At 37.0% G+C, this 21,298-nt stretch overlaps 1 protein-coding gene across 1 annotated transcript in view; it reads right to left on the bottom strand.

Annotated features, from left to right (window-relative positions):
• Window positions 1–7,557: 7,557 nt before the first annotated feature.
• LOC116264030 (probable LRR receptor-like serine/threonine-protein kinase At1g56140) overlaps window positions 7,558–21,298 on the bottom strand; it is a 46,572-nt gene continuing 32,831 nt past the window's right edge. Inside the window, exons 16-23 of the mRNA XM_031643933.2 lie at window positions 13,684–14,048; window positions 13,372–13,570; window positions 13,092–13,265; window positions 12,782–12,900; window positions 9,808–10,018; window positions 8,700–8,931; window positions 8,451–8,601; window positions 7,558–8,132 (exon numbers count right to left, since the gene is read on the bottom strand). Of these exons, the coding sequence (XP_031499793.1) occupies window positions 7,740–8,132; window positions 8,451–8,601; window positions 8,700–8,931; window positions 9,808–10,018; window positions 12,782–12,900; window positions 13,092–13,265; window positions 13,372–13,570; window positions 13,684–14,048 (1,844 nt within the window). The 3' untranslated portion in view covers window positions 7,558–7,739. The remainder of the gene's footprint in view (window positions 8,133–8,450; window positions 8,602–8,699; window positions 8,932–9,807; window positions 10,019–12,781; window positions 12,901–13,091; window positions 13,266–13,371; window positions 13,571–13,683; window positions 14,049–21,298) is intronic.

Genomic DNA, 21,298 nt, shown 5'->3' on the forward strand with positions numbered 1-21,298 from the left:
AAAAACTGTTTAAAAACTGAAATTATGAACTAAATAACTAAAAGCCAATTAAAATGCATGAAAGAGGAAGAAAATAAAGTACCTATAGAACATGTTACCCTTATTCCTAGACAACATTTCAAAAGCTTATTTATGAAAGCATATCTGAGGGTATTCAAAATCTAGAGGTAACTAAAAAATGCTTAATCAAACTTGGGAGACAAAGATACTGCGACCTGATCTAGAAAAATAGAGAAAAAAAACTTCAAATTTGTCACGCAGAGACAATTTACTGTCATGCAAAGACAATGTATTTTATATCATTATCACAAATATCGAGTCTTTTTCAAAAAATACCAGATATTTATGTTAGAGATGATGAAAACTAAAAAACCAATTTTCTGCTTTTTTTGGAAAAAACACCAAAATGAATTTAACACCTACTTTTCGCACTTTGATTTCTTTCTATGACATTATTGTTGCCTTAATTTTACTTTAAAGTTTAAAATTTGCCGAAAAATGCCCAAGAAAAACCTTGCCCTTTAAAACCTCAGACCACTATTTATGGCAACGCTTTACATATCCAAAAACATTCAATAAAAAATCTTTAAGTTTAAAACACAGAATATGCTACCTAAGCTCCTTATATCCTAAATCTAATTCCAAATTTCTTCTGGGATTGTCTAGCCCAAAAATTTCAGGAAAAACTACACTTCTGAGATGGACAAAGGTCTGGCTGAACTAGGTAGGATGACGTAGTTCTTAAATTGATTTTCCTAATTGGATTTTGAGTATCAACCACGGATTCTTGACAATATCACTAGCGCTATATAAAGGTCAGAAGCTAAAGTTTCTAAAAAGATAATAATTCATCGACCTTTAATAATTAAAACAATGAAAATCAAGTAAGGCCACAAGTGGGTGGAGAGATCTACACCTTATGCCACCCTAATTTACTAAAAAAAAAACTCTGAATATACTCATTAAATCATACTTTTCTACATTAATTATGCATGAAACATAAAAGAAAAAAATTCTACCTAGTTCATCGTTGAAGAAGATGGTATTATGAATGTCTTGGCTAGAGCTTCCTCTAGTGACACCATTATACCCCTTGCAATATTTTTTTAGAAACTTCTGGCAGTTTTATCTTCATGGTAGGAAGTGCGCAGTTTGGGGGAAAATAAAGGAAGGAGAAAGAAAGAAGAAGATGAAGGAGGACAAGACGAGGGCAAGGAATATTTTGGAGGAAAAAGAAAAAGAGAGGCCATAAAAAAACCCCTAAGGGAAGTGGGAACTTGGGATTTTATGGGGCTCTAAAGGCTAAACTGGTTATATGTGTCATATTGGTGCTGGTGTATGAAATTTCGTGCATTAATATAGTTAACAATGAAAGTAACCCCAGTCTATAAAAAAAAGGAGTTTTTGTAAGAACAAAAATAAAGATCTAAAAAAATAAAAAGATTAGAAGGACATTCTTTTATAAAATTGCCAAAATGTCTCCTCTGCTCTTACATGCTTACGTAAAACTCACTCCGCTCTACAGGGGCTTTTGTAAATGGACAGGAAAGGGGATTTATGGCTTAATTATTTTTGCTAGGGAAGGGGAGAGAGAGAGGAGAGGGGAGAAGACATGATGCCGTCAACGGTGGACATTAGCACAAAAGTTTTTTCTTCATTTATATTTACATATCTGAATACTTATACATATTGAGGGGCACAAACATACTTCATGAAAAAGGTCCCCTAAAACAAGGACACAAACAAGATGGTAGTAGCAACATGTATCTAGCAGAATCTCCCCCACTCCTCGAACTGGCACCTCGATCTATGGGCCCGATTGTCTGCCTGACAAGAAGAACGATATACTAAACCTAGGTATCCTAAATTGAAGAAATTGGATAAGAAGACAAGTGTGGCTGGGGTAATGCATGAATAAAGTAATCACTTTGACCTAGACAAGTTTTTAAGTGCTCTCCAACTGAAGTTCATTGATGTTCTTCAACCGCTTTTCAAATGATGGACTTCTCCAATTTTTGGAGCAACAGTGACATTTATATCATCAACTAAGTACTCTTAGATATTTGATTCCGGAGCTTCATTTCATATGATCTCTTGTAGTTCACTACTTATTGAATGTACTAAGGAAGAATCATGCCCTTTTGTTAAAACCACCAATGAAACTCCTCTTAAAATCAAATGTACTGGGAATATTGATCAAAATTTAATTCAAAAGTTTTCAAAATACCAAAAGTTAGATTTATTCTCAAACTTAGCTTGAATTTCTTGTCAGTTTCTCAAATAACCAATCATGGATGTGATATTGTCTTCTTACAAAATAAATTTTTGATACATGACCATCTTTCCAAGAAGACGATTGGTGAAGATTCTAGGAAAAATGATCTCTACTATATTGATTATTTGGATCTTTTTAACCCTACTTGCAATGTTGTCAAGAAGAGTGACATTCAAATTTGGCATAGAAAACTTAGACATTCAAGTTTAGAAAAAATATCTTGCGTCCCATTTTCGAAGAGAAATGTAAAGAAATGATTTCTTGTGATGATTGTATTGAAGCCAAAATTAAGGCTTTACCTTTTGGTAATAGAAACTTTATTGCAAAAGCACCCTTTAAATTAGTGTATTTGGATGTATGGGGGTTCACTCTTATTATGTCTAAAGGTGGTTTGCTATATTATATTATTTTGGTGGATGATTACCCTTGATAAGCTTGGGTTTATTTTTTTAAACACAAATTGAAAGTCTTTATGAATTTCAAAAACTTTTACAAGATGATTAAAACACAATTTGATGCCAACTTAAAAAATTTTAAAAGTGATTTTGGGGGAAAATTCATTTCCAATGAATTTAAAGAATTTTTAAAGGAAAAATGAATTATACATCAAAAGTCTTGTTTCAAAACCCCCAAACAAAATGGAGTTGCTGAAAGAAAACATAGACATATTCTTGAAATAGCAAGAGCTTTTCTTATATCAAAAAATATTCCAAAAAAACTTTTGGGCAAAAAACATTTTAACATCCATTTATTTAATTAATAAAATGTCTTCTAAGGTTGTAGAAAACATTTCACATTTTCAAAAACTTTTTAATTTGAAGCAATTTGTAAACGATTTAAAGTCTTTAGTTGCAAGTGTTATATTATAAATGACAAAAATATCAAACTTTCATCTAAGGCTATTCAATATGTCTCTATTGGCTATTCTGAAACTCAAAAAGGATATAGATGCTATGTCATTGAAAAAGATAAAGTGTATGTTTCAAAAAATGTGATATTTTTTTCGAAGAAGAAAATGACTTTGAAGCAAATGAACCTAGCGTGAAGAATAAATATTTTTTCATATGGATAAAAGATAATGATGATGATGATGTTTGACATTCTTCATATGATGGTTCTTTGAATGAGATTGATAGCATTTCTTTTGATAATAGACCACCAAGAGAAATTATAGTCTATAAGAGAAAGCCTCAAGAAAACGCATAAGGGTCTCAACCTACTCTTAAGAAATCTCAATGAGATAGAAATCCACCTCAAAAGTTTGTCTCATACGAGTCTTTCTCCCCAAAGCATAGGTCTTACTTATTAGCTATTTATTCCTTTGATGAACTTTCATCCTATCTTGAAGCCAAAACTAACCCACTTTGGATTGAAGCTATGAACAATGAATTTAGAACCCTTGAAGACAATAAAACTTGGAACATTGTTTCTCTTCTTATAAAAAAAAAGACAATAGGATGTAGGTGAGTATATAAAGTTAAGACTATAAGTGATGGATCACTTGAAAGGTGTAAGCTAAATTAACTGTTAAAGGGTATACTCAAAAATATAACATGGACTATGAAGAGACCTTTGCTCCTTTTACTAGAATGACATCTATTAGGACCCTAATGACTGTTGCAACCATCAAGCAATAGTCTATATATCAAATGGATGTCAAGAATGCTTTTTTGAATAGTTACTTCAATGAGGACGTGTACATGGACTTACCCCCTGGGCTTGATTTACCTAAAAGAAAAGTTCTTCATCTTAAAAAGACACTATATAACTTGAAACAAGCTCCAAAAGCTTAGTTTAACATGTTTAACAATGCTATATTTAAACAAAGTTTTAAATCATGTTATTCTGATACTGCTATGCTTGTTAAAATACTATTGTAAGTATAATTGTGTTGCTTTTATATGTAGATTATTTGATTATTATAGGTAATGACGCCAACAGAATTATGCAAGTAAAGGATTTCCTAACTAATGAATTTGAAATTACTAATTTAGGTAACTTAAACACACTATCACTAAGGGGCTTTTTCTATCCTCATCTAATTAAATATGATTGTCAGATTCTAACAATAGGCATTTCATGTGTTTTTCTATGTGACTCTTATTTCTTGAAGGCATGAAAAACAAAATAAAGTCTCTCTATCTTTAACCAAAACGGAGATTGTATAGTTGAAAAGTTTATTAAAGGACATTGGAATTGACTTCACTGAAGCCACTAAAGCCCTATTGCAACAATAAAAACGTCATCTACATTGCTAGCAATCATACTTTTCATGAAAGGACAAAACATATTGAAATTGATTGTCACTATGTGAGAGAAGAATGTCTTAGCCAAACAATTAACATATCTTATGTTCCTTCAAAATATCAACTTGAAAATTTCTTCACCAAGGCACTTGCTTCAACATGATTTCAGTTTCTTCTTGGCAAACTTTTGGTGATCACACTATAAGTTTGTAAGTTTGAGGAAAGTGTTAGAATTTAAGGTTTAGACATCATGTAAGTATACATACGTGCATTTTACTGTCATATATCAAATACTCTCGTTAGTTTGATGTATGATTTATGTATATAAATATATCTGTATGCATAGACTTTTTATGCATTTATTTTCTCTCTTTTTTTTTGTATTTATTTTCTCTTTTTCTTTGTATTTTTCGTATCTTTTTATCTTCTTTTTTTATCAGCTAAGAGAGCTAGTTGTTGGCTGCTCCCAATGGCTAGATTTCTAGCTTTTGGAGCATTCCCAACAACTAGTTCCTTTAACCCCTTCTTCTTTCCCTTTCTTCTACAAATAAGGGACTTGGGTCCCTTGCTTGGTAAGGGCTTTAAGGGCCTGATTTTATGTATCATTTGAGATTTTATACAAGTTCTTTTCACCTCTAGTTTGACGTTTCTCCTTGTGTGACTTCTTAGAGTGGTTGGTATCTTGAAGAGTGTAAGTCTTGAAGTGTTTCTATCATCAGGTTTGGGCCTGGTTTACAGATTTCACACTCTCTACTTTAGAACACACCATGGCCATCAGAGGAAAGGCTTGCTTCAAATATTTTTACCAGCTTAAACTACAATACTTTAGCTTTATAATCACAAGTAATCACAATTAACTCCATACCCACAAAGATACACATTTTCTTCTCATTTGGCAAAATTCAGTTCATACCAAGGAACTATTACAATCTTCTATATTTCATTCCTTCTCATTAAAAGAACAAGCTAATATGACTTTTTTTTATTACAACTTAAACTTTCTTGCTCTAGATTTGAAATGAAATAGGAATCATGCACCAAAAGTGCCTCTTCACGGGATTATGAATGGTTTTGCCTATATGGCTTTACCAATTAGGTGTCTTGTTTTCATTGGAATGAGGTTTTTATGGTCATTGATCTATAAAGCCAAACTAGGGAGGGGAAATGGTCCTAGCTTTTACTAGGAACAGCACAGCGGGGGAGGGATATGTGCTTCAACTAATCATGGTTTATTGGTTCCATAGAAAAAAAGGTCTTAGTTTCTGCTGTGTTGTGATTTGGAAGTAGCATCTGTTAATTATACATGAACTGTTTTAACTTTCAATGGTAGTCTGTAGGAGGAAATCTTCAGTTGAATTCATGTGAAAAAACCTCTTCATCCAGTCTCCATAGTCACTGATGGTATGCTTCTGGTGCTACATTCTTGTTTGCTACAGGTCTTCCTGAAACATGTCCAAGGACAGGTACATATGCAATGGTGAGCTTTCTCCATCCCTTTCAGCCATCTTTTTGTGGATTTTTTAACTCTACTATTAGCTCCATTGAACTTCATGCATGAACGAATGTTGCTTATTCAGAGCAACCGTTAGTATGCGATTTGAGGCCCATTTCAATGACCTTGGAATCTTAGATATCCTGAATTATATGTACTTGAAGGTCTTTTTTTCCTTTCCTCTCAAACTGTCACTTTTTGGAACATCACATCCTCCCACGTTTTTTTCCCATGTTGTATTGACCTTTTGTTGACCATGTGTATAGACTTTTGGTTCAGTTCTCTTAGCGAAACGTGGTGATTTTACCTTCATAACTGAGCCTGAAGTTATGGGGTAAATGGTTAATTTGACGCTGCTCTTAAATTCAATCCGTTTAAATTTGGTGCATAGGAAACAAACGATTGCTCAAGCACATTGATCTCTCATATTACCATATCTGGTCAGCTGAGAAGATATTTCCAGGCAAGAACTTTGCTTGATTTGTTAATATTTTTGGCATGCAACCAGTGTTTTTGGGATAATTTGCATTTCTTCATTCTAGCTCTTTATTCATTTGTCATTTTTGTCATTAAGTTTTAGTACATTAATATAGATTTAGTTAGCTGCCTCGTTAGATATGAATTCCCAGGTGGCCTATTTCTGATATCTAAAAAGATCATATAGCAGGTTCTGTTCAGCTGCCACTGTGATAGCGAAAGATCACAAGTGGTTTATTGATAAATTTAGGAAGGTAACCAGGCTTCTGGTTATTTCAATAAAGCTACACCTTTTTCAAAATATGAAGCTAATATTAGACTACTATTTGGCCTGAGGTTTATTTCTACTCTAAGAGGTTCCAGGTGGCAGGTGTTCATGGAAATTTCAATTGTGTCTTTTGATAGGAAGCTTGGCAATCACCTTAAAGATCCCATACTTTGGTTTTTTCAAATCGTTATTTGTATGTGCCACCTGCAGAAGACCTTTAGAGAGATGATTTAGTGAACTGATGACGTAAAAACAATACAGTAGAGAACAGATTTTAAGGGTGAACATATTTTCACTTTTCACGACAGAGATGTTAAAAATAGATCTAGTTCTTCTCATATCAGTCAAGGTCTATGTATGTCCTCCTTATTCTAATACGTTTTCACTTAGTTTGTAGTTTTAGCCCTTGTAAGTGGGGTCAGTCTTTTATTAACTGAGGGTAGTCTTATATTTTACCGTCTTTAGTAGAGTATTAGTTAGAACTTTGTTCCCTATTGCATGCTCTATTAAGAAAAAAACTCAAGTGGTTTGGTTAGCCCGAATAAAGCACCAAGAGTGGATGAGAATATTAAGCATCATGCCAACAAGTTGAGTTTCATTTCTATTTCACATCTTTCTAAAAAAGGCTAAGCTTAAAAAAGGATTTGAAAATTTCATTTTTTCCCAAGAAATATTGGAGACATTCATACGCTTCCCACTGCAAATTTAAGTTGTACCTAAACACATGCAAAAACAACAATGCTAAACTTATGTAACTTGGTCTGGGCTGCATTTTCCCATCTTTGTCAGCAATTGCAACTACCATTCAAGATTTTACTATATATTTTGCGAAACCTATCATAAAGTTATAGCACATATTATCAGATGAGGATAACATTCAGCTGAAAATGCTTTTACTAAAAAACTAAAAAAGGAAAACACAAAATTCAAAGTATGCATGATAATACATTCTGATCAATCTACACCTAAGGAAAGAAACTATCATCTTCCATCTCCAACAAGATCATGCAGGGCAGCCTGCTCATCAGTAAGGGGCACATAATGTGACACTCCCGCGTCTGATGTTGTAATTGATTGAGTGTGACCATCTTCAAGTTTAGAAGTTGCAGAAGTAGAAGTGACATTGCTGATGAAGTTGCTTGTGTCATCGAAATCCCAATCAGTCAAATATCCAGGTCTTGACATCACTGGGTTTACGTCTATGTCACCTGATATCATGGCTACCACACGGGACATGGGTGGTCGAAGTCCTGGAGATGCTTGTGTGCACAGTAATGCAACTCCAATCAATCTAAGAGCTTCTTTCTCATTAAAATCTGTAAGAAACTTGTCCACCAAGTCCAACTCAGAGTTGCTTTCATGTAAATGCCAGGCCTGGCATGTTAAAAGAGAGGGTTAGATCTAACAGGAGATGACCTCACAAATGCACTTCATAAATGTTTAGTTGGAAACAAGAAGAGCAAAGATCATTGTGGATCCACTATCCTGGATTAAATTTGATTTTACAGCTAACAACTTCTGTATAAACTATGAGAAGTACATATCTCCATATTTCTATTTATATCCATATAGTTGTGAAAAATGTTCAACATCATCTGCACATTGGCAACAATTCTATCAATCTTAGGAACAAAAGAGTCTCAAATGGTAATATAACCTATTTCATATAATTTTCAAGCATTATATTTTTACCCATTCTAGTAAATAAATCTTGCTTCTATCCAAGCTTGTGTCTGCATTGGGCCTTCCACTGAGGATTTCAAGCATGACAACACCAAATCCAAAAACGTCTGCTTTCTCTGTTAGGTGCCCACGCATTGCATACTCTGGTGCAAGATATCCACTACAAAAGGTTCCCAGTAACCAGGTATCATGAGTTTTGAGAAATTCTACATCCAGAATTTAGAATAGAGAGCTGAATATTGTGAAAGAAAAACTTACATCGTTCCAGCAACTCTTGTACTAATATGAGTCTTCTTATCATCATAGAGCTTTGCTAAACCAAAATCAGAGATCTTTGGGCTAAGCTCGGCATCAAGCAGTATATTACTTGCTTTCACATCTCTGTGCACAATCCTTATCCTTGACTCTTCATGAAGATAAGCAAGCCCCTGAGCTGTGCCCAGGCAGATTTCATAGCGAGTAGGCCAATCAAGGTTAAGTCCACTTTTTCCTACAAGAAAGTATATTGACGCTTATTACAGAGGCAAGTCTCTGGTGATGTAGCAACACACATATCTCTTAGTTCTGGACCGGCCTCATAGTCCTTATGAAGTCTCCAGCACATTTTCCAGGTAAACCAAAAACAGAGCTAAAGATGATGGTCACATCTCAAGAAGAGCTTGTATTGCTAGGTTTTAAGATACAGAAAGTTAGTTCCCAGGCCAACTTATAGTTCTAGTCTTTGGATTAGTTCAATAGATTTGGTAATTTCTTTTTAGAAAATTCATTAAGAATCTCATAGCGTCATGCTGTAAACCCTTAAATAAACAAGCAACTGGACATACTGGTGCACTTACATTATGTTCTTCTAGTACATAACCATTAACCTGCCTAAACACATTAAAACACCCAAAGAACCCCCAACCTTAATGACAATATGTTATTTATACTGTCTTATCTTTCTGGATTGGATCCCAATGTCTAACTCCTGTCAGACCAAAACTCTAATAGCTCACCATCCTAATTGTCCTGGAAGTCCTTTGGCTCACACAAGTTACTCAAACTATGTAAAGGCATTGAGTAGAGGCTAGGATATCTTAATCAAGATGTCAAAAGATACATGTAACCAACATTTCATGGGGGTGTGTCAGAAAGCTTGAGTGAAAATAAGATCTTTTCATTTTTCTTCAATCACAAACCTGAAAGGTCAGGCAGCATAGTTTGGCTGCCATTAAGCAGACTGACCAAAAGAGCTCTTCGAAGTAATCATGCCAAAAGCTAATAGTAAAGGAAAAGGGCAAAGGGAGTAAGAGAAAGAAACTCAAATTTTTAAGCTTCTGATCAGGCTATGGTTGCCCAGCTACACAGCATCAAAAAGAGGACGTACCAAAAAGTGCTTGGTCCAGGCTTTTGTTTTCAAGATACTCATACACCAAAAGACGTTGATCTCCCTCAAGGCAGCATCCGTACAATTTTACAAGATTCCGGTGCTGCACTGCAGATATGGCAGCAATCTCTGTAAGAAACTGACTCCTTCCCTGTTGAGATGCAGCCGAGAGACGCTTTACAGCAACTACCTTCCCATCAGCAAGAGAGCCCTACACAAGGTATTCTGCGATGAAGGCCTTCGTTTCTTTGTTTAAATGCACAAAGATCAATTTCAGGCATGGGAACTAAGAGTTAAATTGTTTACAATCCTCAATGTTTCCATTTCTCAGGCAATAGAAGAATAGGAAGTACATAACAAGCTTCTATAACTAGACAAGAAAGTTATTTCTTCATAATTGTTATGACCAGAGAAAGAGAGCGTAAAAACATATCATTAACTTTACCCTGATCTCAAAATTAAAAGTGATTATGGTTGGCAGTAACAAAAATTAAAATATCAGTCCAAATAAAATAAGATATCCTTTAAAAACACACACTCTAACTTCCTAATATTGCAGAAAGACTTTAAGTGACAGTTAAAGATATTTAACACTCCCCCTCAAGCTGGAGCATAGATGTCAGTCATGCTCAACTTGTTACATCCTTTCAAGAAATCGCCTATGGGAAGGGCCTTGGTAAAAATATCAGTTGCATGATCTTCATATGAGACATGAATAGTACTATTACTCCTTCCTGTACCAAGTCTTGAACATAATGACAATCCACTTCAATGTGTTCTATTCTCTCATGAAAAACAGGGTTGTTGGCAATATAGGTGGTTGCCCTGTTGTCACAATGCATCTTCATTGGGAGATTCACTGACATACCCAAATATAAAAGCATTGATCTGACCCATGACATTTCAACTGTATTTTGGCCCTGATGGTTCAATTGAACGGTTCAAGGCATGTCTTGTCGCTGAAGGATATACTCAAACTTATGGTGTTGACTTTTTTGAAACTTTCTCACCTGTGGCTTGGTTGAGCACTATCCGATTGATTATATCCCTTGTTGTCCAGCGATAGTGGCCTCTATTTCAACAGGATGTGAAAAATGTTTTTCTGTATGGAGACCTTTTCAAAACCGTCTATATGCAGCAACCACCTGATTTTGAGCGACAGGGGGAGTGTTTCAAAGTATGCAAATTAAAGAAGGCTATTTATGGACTTAAACAAAGTTCTCGTGCATGGTTCCAGAAGCTAACTAAGGTTTTATCTATGTGTGGATTTCGATGATCCCAGCTTGATCACTCGTTGTTTATCAAGTGAGGCACATCTGGTATAGTGATATTGATTGTATACGTGGATGATATTGTTCTCAATGGAGAAAGTAATCAAGAGATAGCTCAGACAAAGGAGTTTTTACAGCAACGCTTTGTCACAAAAGACCTTGGACAACTCTGTTATTTTCTTGGTATTGAGGTGACTCGTAGTAGTAAAAGAGTTGTAGTGTCTCAAAGAAAATATGTTCTTGATCTTATGCAGGAAACAGGTTTATTGGGAGCTAAACCTGCCATACTTCCCATGAATCCCCGCATTCATATACATGATGATGAATCAGAGCCTTTTGACTCTAGATCTTACAGATTTCTGATAAGGATACTGTTATATTTGACTGTCACTCGCCCCGACATTAACTTTGTTGTGAATAAGCTAAGTCAGTTTATGGAAAAACCCAAAAAGGTTCATTGGGACGCCGCTCTAATGATTGTCAGATACTTGAAATCAGCCCCGAGAAAAGGGTTATGGTTCAAAAAGGGAGAAGGTGTTGACATCGAAACGTATATTGATGCTGATTATGCAGGGTCTAGATGACAGAAAGTCTACTACAGGTTTTTGTGTCTTTGTGGAAGGTAATCTTATTTCTTGGAGGAGCAAGAAGCAGAATGTGGTGGCTCGATCTAGTGCTCAATCGGAATATAAGGCCATGGCTCAAACTGTGACTGAAATGTCATGGGTCAAATCATTGCTTCTAGAGTTGGGTGTTTCAGTGGATCTCCCAGTGAAAATGTATTGTGACAACAAGGTAACTATCTATATTGCTAAAAATCATGTCCATGAGAAGACGAAACACATTAAAGTTGATTGCCACTATGTTCGGAACCTAGTTCAAGAAGGAATTGTTAGCACTATTCATGTCTCTTCAAAAGATCAGGTAGCTAATATCTTCACCAAAGCTCTTCCCATAGGAGATTTCCTGAAAGCTTGTAACAAGCTGAGCATGATTGATATATATGCTCCAGCTTGAGGGGGAGTGTTAAAAAGTGTTTCTGCAATATTAGAAAGTTAGATAGAAGGTCTTTAAATATTTTCTTATACTTGTTGAACTGTTTTTGTAAATTTTGTATCGTCAGCCCTAATCTCTTTTAACTTGAGATTAGGGTTACTATCATTATTTTGGGCTCTCTCTCTCTCCCATCGTAACAGGCATTAGGGAGACCTCCGCTCTGATACCATGTTATGACCAGAGAGAGAGAGAGCGTAAAAACATATCATTAACTTTACCCTAATCTCAAAGTTAAAAGAGATTAGGGCTGGTGGTAACAAAAATTATCATCTCAGTCCAAATAAAATAAGATATCCTTCAAAAACACACACTCTAACTTCCTATTATTTGCAAAAAGACTCTAAATGACAACTAAAGATATTTAACAATAACAACTGAGAGCTTCTGTTGACTTGTATACAAGACATGATCGAGAGAAGAATTTAAAAAGAAATATTGGTCAAGCCACTGTAGCTGATAAGCCAATATCAAAGTCATGCAGATAGAAAGACATATCAATTAATTAACAAGGGAAAATATAAAAGAATAATTTTAATGAGGCAAGCATTAGGGACCAAAACTGGCAACATGAAAGAGTAAATCTGCTTTCATAAGAATGCCAACAAACGGTGTGTTTCTCTGTGTCTTAATGGGCATGTGCAGGATACCTTATAAACTGTTCCAAAACCCCCTTGTCCCAATTTATTTGCAGGGTTGAAGTCTTCAGTTGCGGTCTTCAGTTCAGCATAGCTAAATGTGTTTGGTCTTGCACCCGTTACCAAAAGCTCTGTATTTTCAAACAAAGCATACTTACAATTATGATGAATGATTTAATCAAATAAAAAGCATTTTACCATGCAACATTTACAACAGCTAAACTTGGAATCAGCACCAGCAATGCAATTATGTTCTATTAACCAGAGGTCATTGAATATATATGGTACTTCTTTTTCAATCATCTCAAAAAGATTTCATCACCTTCATCTGCAGATGCCAAGAGGAGTTTTTTCTTTCTTTGCTTTAGAAAAAGAACTGAAATGATGACCGTGATTCCAATTGCCACTATGACAGCCGCAACAGTCCCAACAACTAGTCCAGTTCTGCTCTTTTGGGGGGGAGGATTTGATGAGGGGCTACTTTCTGGTATAAAGTCTGGATGCCCGAGCAAATAATCAGTCACATAGTCCTGCTTTGTAATTTCTGGCAGATAATTAATCTATTGTTTGAAGTTTTCCTGAATTTTAAATGAGGGTAATACCTGGGGTTACACTAATTGCTGAAACAGTTGGTCCATAAGTGCCTGCTACTGGAATACAACAAGTTCCTTTTCCAGCCCAGAAGAAGTGGATTTCAAGGAAATTTTGAGATACATTTGCCGTGTAGTTCAATGAAACAGATCTTAAATAGGTACCGCCTGCTTGCTTTGTTATGTCAAAGTCTTTCTTTGCCAGGTTACCCTACAGAAGTGTAGGCCCAAATTGTTTAACCTTATGATAATTTTTCCCACTTCTATTAGATATACGATGATAGATAGCACAACTATTCCAATGAAGTGTGTCGGGCAACTTGCCTGAATGTGGATGTCAAAAAGACGCCTGCCAACAGAACCTTGGATAGTTGTCTCAGCAAATTCTAGCTGTACCGTATAGTTCCCATTTTCAAGACCCAGGCCATAGTATCGCAATGATCCAGGCGATGCCCTTGCCGTTTGGAATAACTCAGAGTCTAAAGTGTTGGTAAACTGTGACTGGCTGTTTAGGATATATTGAGGATTGTCGATGTCAATAAACACCCCATTGCTACTGACAGCCCACTTCTTTGTCTCAGTAGTAAAATAGGATGAAGCATTTAGAGATGCATTGTCTCTTTCAAATAGTGTGCCCAGAGTCCCGGATTTAATGTCAAGGCCACCACAATTTACTGCAAAGGAAGAATCTGTAAAATAGAGAAAGGCAATCACCACCTAACTCACATTTCCTTTTTGATCATGAATACTTGCATTTCATACATGCATGACAATTTGAACACAAGTTTCCATTCATATTTGATGATTTCGATTAAAACTCTATTGCCTGTCGTAAAAAAGGAAGCATACAACCACATACCAAGCATACAGTGTGTAATACAAATCAACCCTGAATTTTCTCGCTACTTTTACCAACACATCCAAAAGAGATTTGTGCTTTTACATATCATCACAGTAACACATTTTCCTGATATCTTCGTAGTGTCTTTATCATGAGGAGAAAGCAATCTAAAAGCAAAAATCTCACAAGCTGTTGAATATACAAGACATGTATTTACAACACTATGATACTATTACAATATTATAAAGAAAATTTTGTTTATTTGGTTAATAAATAACTTTCAATTTTTTTTCCAGTTTTTTATGAGTTCCCAGTTCCTAAGAATTATCAGAAAAATGTCAAGATCATAATATTATCCCTGTCGAGATATTGAATCCAGAACTGAAACTATGACCAAGATTCTCCTTTTTCAATTGGGGATAAGCCCCAATCACCAAGACTAGCAAGGAAAACATTATGAAAAAGCCTAGGCAACACAATGGCAGGTTGAGAGTTGATCCAGAGTCTCCAATTTGACACCTTCAACATTATCCTCCTACCACTTGCAATTCTGGTGGTTTACGATTATGATTGCCATGAAGGTAGCTTGCACACTACATGACAGGTTGCTGAGGAAATTCAATGAAGGTTGTTCTACTTGTTAACGATGCAGGATCTATACTTAGGTGGTTATGCATTTGTTAGAAACAACTTTATTCTCTTTCTATGTCCTTCCCTTATTTGTTTTTCTGTATTTTTCCTGAACTTCCTTTTTATGAATTTTTCTGTTACCTTTCCTTTTTGTGCTTTATTGGGGACTCCAATGGCTAGAATTTATAGCCATTGGGTCTCCAACAGCCCTTTCTTATGCTCTATTTAGGGTACCATTTGGCCCCATTCAAGGTAACCTTCCTTGAAGTTATTTTTTAGTGAACTCTTTAATACCTTAAGTGCACTGCTTTTCCTCATCTTGTGAGGTACACTTTGTGTGAGAAATGTAACTTTCATATTTATATTTGTTTCTTAAGTGGATTGAGTATTCTTAATCTAAATAATGCGTCTGAGAGAACATGATAACATATCACTATTTCAGCAACTACATAACACTGAAACCAATTATGATAGGTTTAAGGTTTTTGGCTGCAAATGATACACATTGGATGATAAAGCTGTTCCTTTAAACACTAACTTTTGCTCCTTGGTTGTAACAGCAACAAAAGAAAAGGATTCACGTCTGGGTTATCATTTTCCCTTGTCAGATCTCTATATTTGCATGTTGTTGAGTCATTGACTGCTGATTAAGTCCTTTCTTCCTTTCAGTCTCAAGTCATACTTTCTTGGCCTTAAATTCTTCCTTGTCCTTTATGGATTCCTCTACTCATACTGGGTTTTCCTCAAATTTCATGATTCAACTTTTTTCTTTTTTCTTTTTTGAAAACTTAGCCCAATTTTTTGAGTTGGAAGATGCAAATAATCCCTTTTATAAGAAGTCATGATTTGTTTGGCCATCTGGATGGTTCCATTCTAGTCTCACCACAGTTTAGTTTGCAGGAAATAGAGGATGAGAAGGGATTGCCTGTAGACTATGTTGTTAAGACCTCGCCCAGCCGTGGACTAAGTGTGAGTGCACACCCGTCGCCTACGTCCACCACTTAGGCGACGGGATATATGTTGGCGCTTAGGCTGGTGCCTAAGCTCGCCTAGGGTGGCATAGGCTCCAACACGCCTATGTTAAATAACATTAGTAGCATGAGAATACGTCTTCTTCAGGAAAGACCACATATCTTTAGCTTTGGTGTAATATGCAATTTTTGGAGCTATACGGGACTCTACACTGTTCACAATCCATGCCATTACAATGTCATTATCTTCAACCCATGCAGCATATTTCCCTTTTTCCTCAAGGGGTTTGTCTTCTTCAATAATATATTTCTTTCTATGACCAGCCACAGACATCATAAATACCTTCATAATTCGAACCATCAAGTTTGATTGTGGTTCCATAAGAAAAAGAGTTCCCAGCCATCTTGTATTCATTAGGCCCTTCTGACCTACTACCGTCAGCCATAGTAGGAAACCAATGTAATAGAACACGATTACCACAGCCAAAGGACGTGCAGGCAGCATTTTAATTTTTTTTCAGACGACGGCAACAAACAGCAATTTCAGATATAAATTGCAGGCAGTAAACATACACAGGTCTAGCAGTAAATCTCAACACAACATGTTAGCTCCACTCAACTTCAACTATGTTGTAACTGTTAAGTCTGTACGTATAAGTGTAAGGGGATCGGGTCTCTTCAGACCCGATCCACTTTGTTTTTATGTCTTCACGTCTAAGTGGTGGCATCTCTTGTAATTACTTCATGTTTTATTCCTCTTTTTGTTGTAACCTAATTAGGTTTATGTTTTAATAATAGAGATCAAGCATCGTGTGGCTGCATTGGCCGACGGTTCTCTTACCTTCATTGCTTTCTTCTATTCTCTATTTTCCATCCTCCTTATTTTCAGACGGAGAGACGTGATTCGGTGGTGTTTTAGTGAAGATTCTCACATGGTATCAGAGCCAGGTTACATCGTCCTCCGGTGAGTGATTTCTGCTTGGAGTATTCTGCCATAAATCTTATTTTCTGTCGTGGTTATCCCCAAACTCTGTTTCTGCCCTTAATCCCACGATTTGCCCTAATTTCTGTTGCCCTAAATTCTGTTTTTTGCCCTAAGTCACACGGTTTTCCCTAATTTGCCCTAATTTCTGTCGTGACCTTTAAAATTCTGCCCCAATCGTCTGTTCTAATCCTCTCTTTCAATCATGGACCAGCCGACTCCCTCTCTTCTATCTTCTAGTTTTCTCTCACAACTCATCTCTCAAAAACTGAACCATAGTAATTATTTGACTTGGAAACGTCAAATTGTCCCATTTATTAAGAGCCATAGACTGTATGGGCACATCGATGGGACTACTCCAGCACCTCCAAAGTATGTTAACCGTGAAATAAAGAAGACAGTCGTGGGAGATAAAGGTGTTGGGGCCTCGGCTGGAAGTGAAATCAGTTTTGAATATGAAACTCTTCCTGAGAGCAATCCCGAATATGAAGTTTGGCTGGCTCACGACCAGTCTCTTGTTGCTTATATCACTTCTACCTTGTCAGAGGAGGTATTGGGAGGTATTGATGATGATTTAACTGCCCTAGAGTTGTGGTCTACCCTTGCCACAACATATTCTCAAGTCTCGGAAGCACGTTTTCTACAATTAAGAAGGCAATTTCAGGATATCAAGCGTGGGACGCGTACAGTTTTGGAGTATTTGAATGAAATCAAGAGTGTTAGTGATCAGCTTGCTGCAATTGGACATCCCGTCAGCGACAAGGACAAAGTCCAACAAGCCTTGAGTGGACTGGGAACAGAATTTGATATTTTTTGCACAGCCTTGGAAGTCTTACCTGTTCTCCCATCTTTTGAAGATCTAAAGGCCAAGCTTTTTCAACATGAAGCTAGTCGAGTTCAACGACATAATCTGGTTCCTTCCAACAGCCACAATGTACTGATCACAGGAACTCACGCACTGCAAGGAAATCGCACTCGTTCTTGGACTCCTCAGGCAGGCATGGGAAGAGGGATTCTCCCAACACCGCCAAGCATGAATACTACCTCTGCCACATCTAGAAGAATCCCAACATGCTTCTATTGCAACAAGAAGGGGCATGTAAAATCAGAATGTTGGCACAATCCTCAGAACAAGAATAGTCAGGTCAGGCGCGAGAACAGGACAGCAGTGGGGTCAGCTCCATCCTCATCTGGATCAAATCCAACTTCAAAGGTTTCAGCAGACGTGCAGCAACTTCTAATGACAGTCTTATCCAAACTTAACTTGAAGCAAAATGAGCAAGGAGAGTGGTATGTGGACTCTGTAAGAATCTTTGCTTATGCACGTCTCTCCGTCTGAAATCTGCTAGAATGAGAAGAAGAAGTAGAAGAGAAGACAAATGGAGAAAGAGAGTCACCGGCAGTTTCCTTTTTTTTTTTAGCCGTGTGATCCTTAAGCTATATTAAAGAATAAACCTAATCAGGTTATAACAAAATGTACACAAATTATATAACATTTACAGATGTGCCACCGCCTAGTATGTTTAGGCGTGTGGATTAGAAAACAAGTGGATCGGGTCTGAATAGACCCGAACCTCCATACGCTAACAGCCCCCCTCAAGTTGTGCATGAGATTTGACCATGCATAACTTGTTCTTCAAGTCCCAAAAATGCTGCCCTGTGAGTCCTTTAGTAAAGATATCAGCTATCCGTTCACTGGTGGATATATAAGTAGGCACGATCTCGGCTTCTTCAACCTTCTGACGGATGAAGTGTTGATCAATCTCTATGTGTTTGGTACGATTATGCAAAATGGGATTGAAGGCAATTTTTATTGCACTTTGATTGTCACATAGTAATGATGATTGGGCAATAGGAAGATTAAGCTCTCCAAGCAAATGTCGTAACCATGATGCTTCAGCGGTCCCTGCAGCCATTGCTCTATACTCTGCCTCAGTGCTGGATCGTGCAACAGCACGCTGCTTTTTACTGCTCCAACAGATGAGATTAGAATCAAGAAAAAGACAGAAGCCTGAAACTGATCGTCGATCATCGGGATCGCCTGCCCAGTCTGCATCAGTATATGTATATATGCTATGTCCAAGAGAAAGATTGGGGCATTTTGTGTAGACTAGTCCATCTCCAAGAAAAGCTTTGAGATACCGCAATATCCGCTTAGCGGCATCCATATGTCCTTCGGTGGGGGCATGCATGAACTGAGAAATCTGATTTACAGCATATACTATGTCTGGGCGAGTAAAAGTGAGGTATTGTAACATACCAACAATGCTGCGATAGAATGTAGGATCGGAATATGCTGCAGTTCCATCAGATGAAGTCAACTTAGTGTTTAGAACACTAGGAGTAGTTATGGGTTTGCAATTAGTCATGCCTGCCCTGTCCAAAACATCTAGGGTATACTTGTGCTGCGTAAGAGTCAATCTATCATTTGTCCTGTCAAGCTCAACACCCAAAAAATACCGTAATTCGCCGAGATCCTTCATCTTGAATTCTTGCTTCAACATATTTTTAACATAGGATATATGTGATGTCGAGTTCCCAGTGATAACAATATCATCAACATATATAAGCAACCAAGTGGTAGCTTCTCCGGAATGATAGATAAACAAAGAGTGATCGAGAGAGCTTCGGAGAAAACCAACTTGTTGTATATGATGAGAAAAACGATCGAACCATGATCTAGAAGCTTGCTTCAACCCATATAGAGATTTTTGTAATTTACAAACCCATTGTTGAGGATCATGAGTAGTATAGCCAGGGGGTTGCTCCATGTAGACCTCCTCCTTAAGAATCCCATGAAGAAATGCATTTTTAACATCTAACTGATAAAGAGGCCACCCATATGAGACTGCAAGAGAAATAATCACGCGTATTGTTCCCATCTTGATGACTGGACTGAATATTTCATCATAATCTTCCCCATATTGTTGAGTGAACCCGCGTGCCACAAGACGCGCCTTATGTCGATCAATGCTACCGTCTGGCTTATATTTCAGCTTGTAAACCCACTTAGAACCTACAACATTCTTAGTATTTGGACGAGGAACAATCTGCCAAGTTTGACATTCATGTAAGGCTGCCATTTCCTCATTCATAGCTTCAACCCAACATTTTTCCTTACTCGCATGGTGATAAGATTTTGGTTCCACCTTTTTGTTGACTTCTGTCATAAACAACTGAAAATCCAAAGAAAAAGTATTATAGCTCACCCATCTATCAATAGGATGTCTCACGCGTTGTGACTGGCGTGGAACTGCGGTAGGTTCTGCCGTAGGAACCGATCGCCTAGAATACACCAGGCCTGAAAATCGATTATATGGAGGTGGATCATTGGGTTGAGGAAATGGAGGCACGCTGTCCAAGGAGCTACTGACAGGTGTTTCGGGTTCATTAACAGCTTGCTCCTTGTGTTCATTCAACTTTTCCGCCCCTTGTCTTAAGATTTCAGCATGTAACCAAGTATCATAAACCTCATTTTTGTCCTTGAGTGTTAGAGAAGTTGCCTTGGAGTCCTGTAACCTGCTTTCATCAAAAACAACATGCCGTGAAATATGTACACGCCCAGTTTTAGGGTTGTAACACCTATAACCCTTGTAATTTTCTGCATACCCTATAAATCTGCACAAAACAGCACGATCTTGAAATTTGTTTCGTAAGGAAACATCAACATGGACATAGCACACACATCTAAAAACACGTAAATCTTCATAACACGGTTGTTCTTGATGTAATAGAAAAAATGGAGATTTTCCATCAAGCAAAGCCAATGGCAGTCGATTTATAGCATGAACAGCTGTATGAAAAGCCTCGGTCCACAATGTCATAGGTAAGTCTGTGTCATGCATCATGCTAAGGGCGCTTTCAACAATATGTCTATGTTTCCTTTCAGCAATTCCGTTTTGCTGAGGTGTATGTGGGCATGAAGTTTGTCTAGTGATCCCATTATCTAGTAGATACTCAGTAAATTCATTAGAAATAAATTCACCACCACCATCACATTGAAAATGCACAATATTGCTGGAATATTTGTTCCGAACCAAAGCATGAAATTGAGTAAACAGGCGGAAGACTTCTGATTTGTGTTTGATGAAGTGAATCCAAGTATATCGGGAATATGAATCAATAAAAATAACATAATATCTACTCCCAGAAGAAGAAGGAATTGGAGCAGGCCCCCAAACATCGGAATGTATAGTGTCAAAAACCTTTGAAGCTCTTTTATTTATTAATTGAAAAGGAAGGGCATGGCTCTTACAGAGATGACAACTCGAGCACATGCTGGACTCACTGACTGAACTCAGACTGGACTTATCTAAGCGCCCGTCTGCAACAAGACTTCGAACAAAAGACTGACTACAATGAGCTAACCGACCATGCCAAATGGATGGCTTATTATATTCTGCGACATTGATTTCACTATGAATTGAAAAGGATGGATCTGAAGGGTGAGATTTTGACAACTTTGGAGCTTCTTCAAGAACATACATGTCGCCTTTGCGAGTGCCCTCAGCGAAC

Source organism: Nymphaea colorata, chromosome 11 (assembly GCF_008831285.2).
Source record: "Nymphaea colorata isolate Beijing-Zhang1983 chromosome 11, ASM883128v2, whole genome shotgun sequence".
NCBI lineage: Eukaryota > Viridiplantae > Streptophyta > Magnoliopsida > Nymphaeales > Nymphaeaceae > Nymphaea > Nymphaea colorata.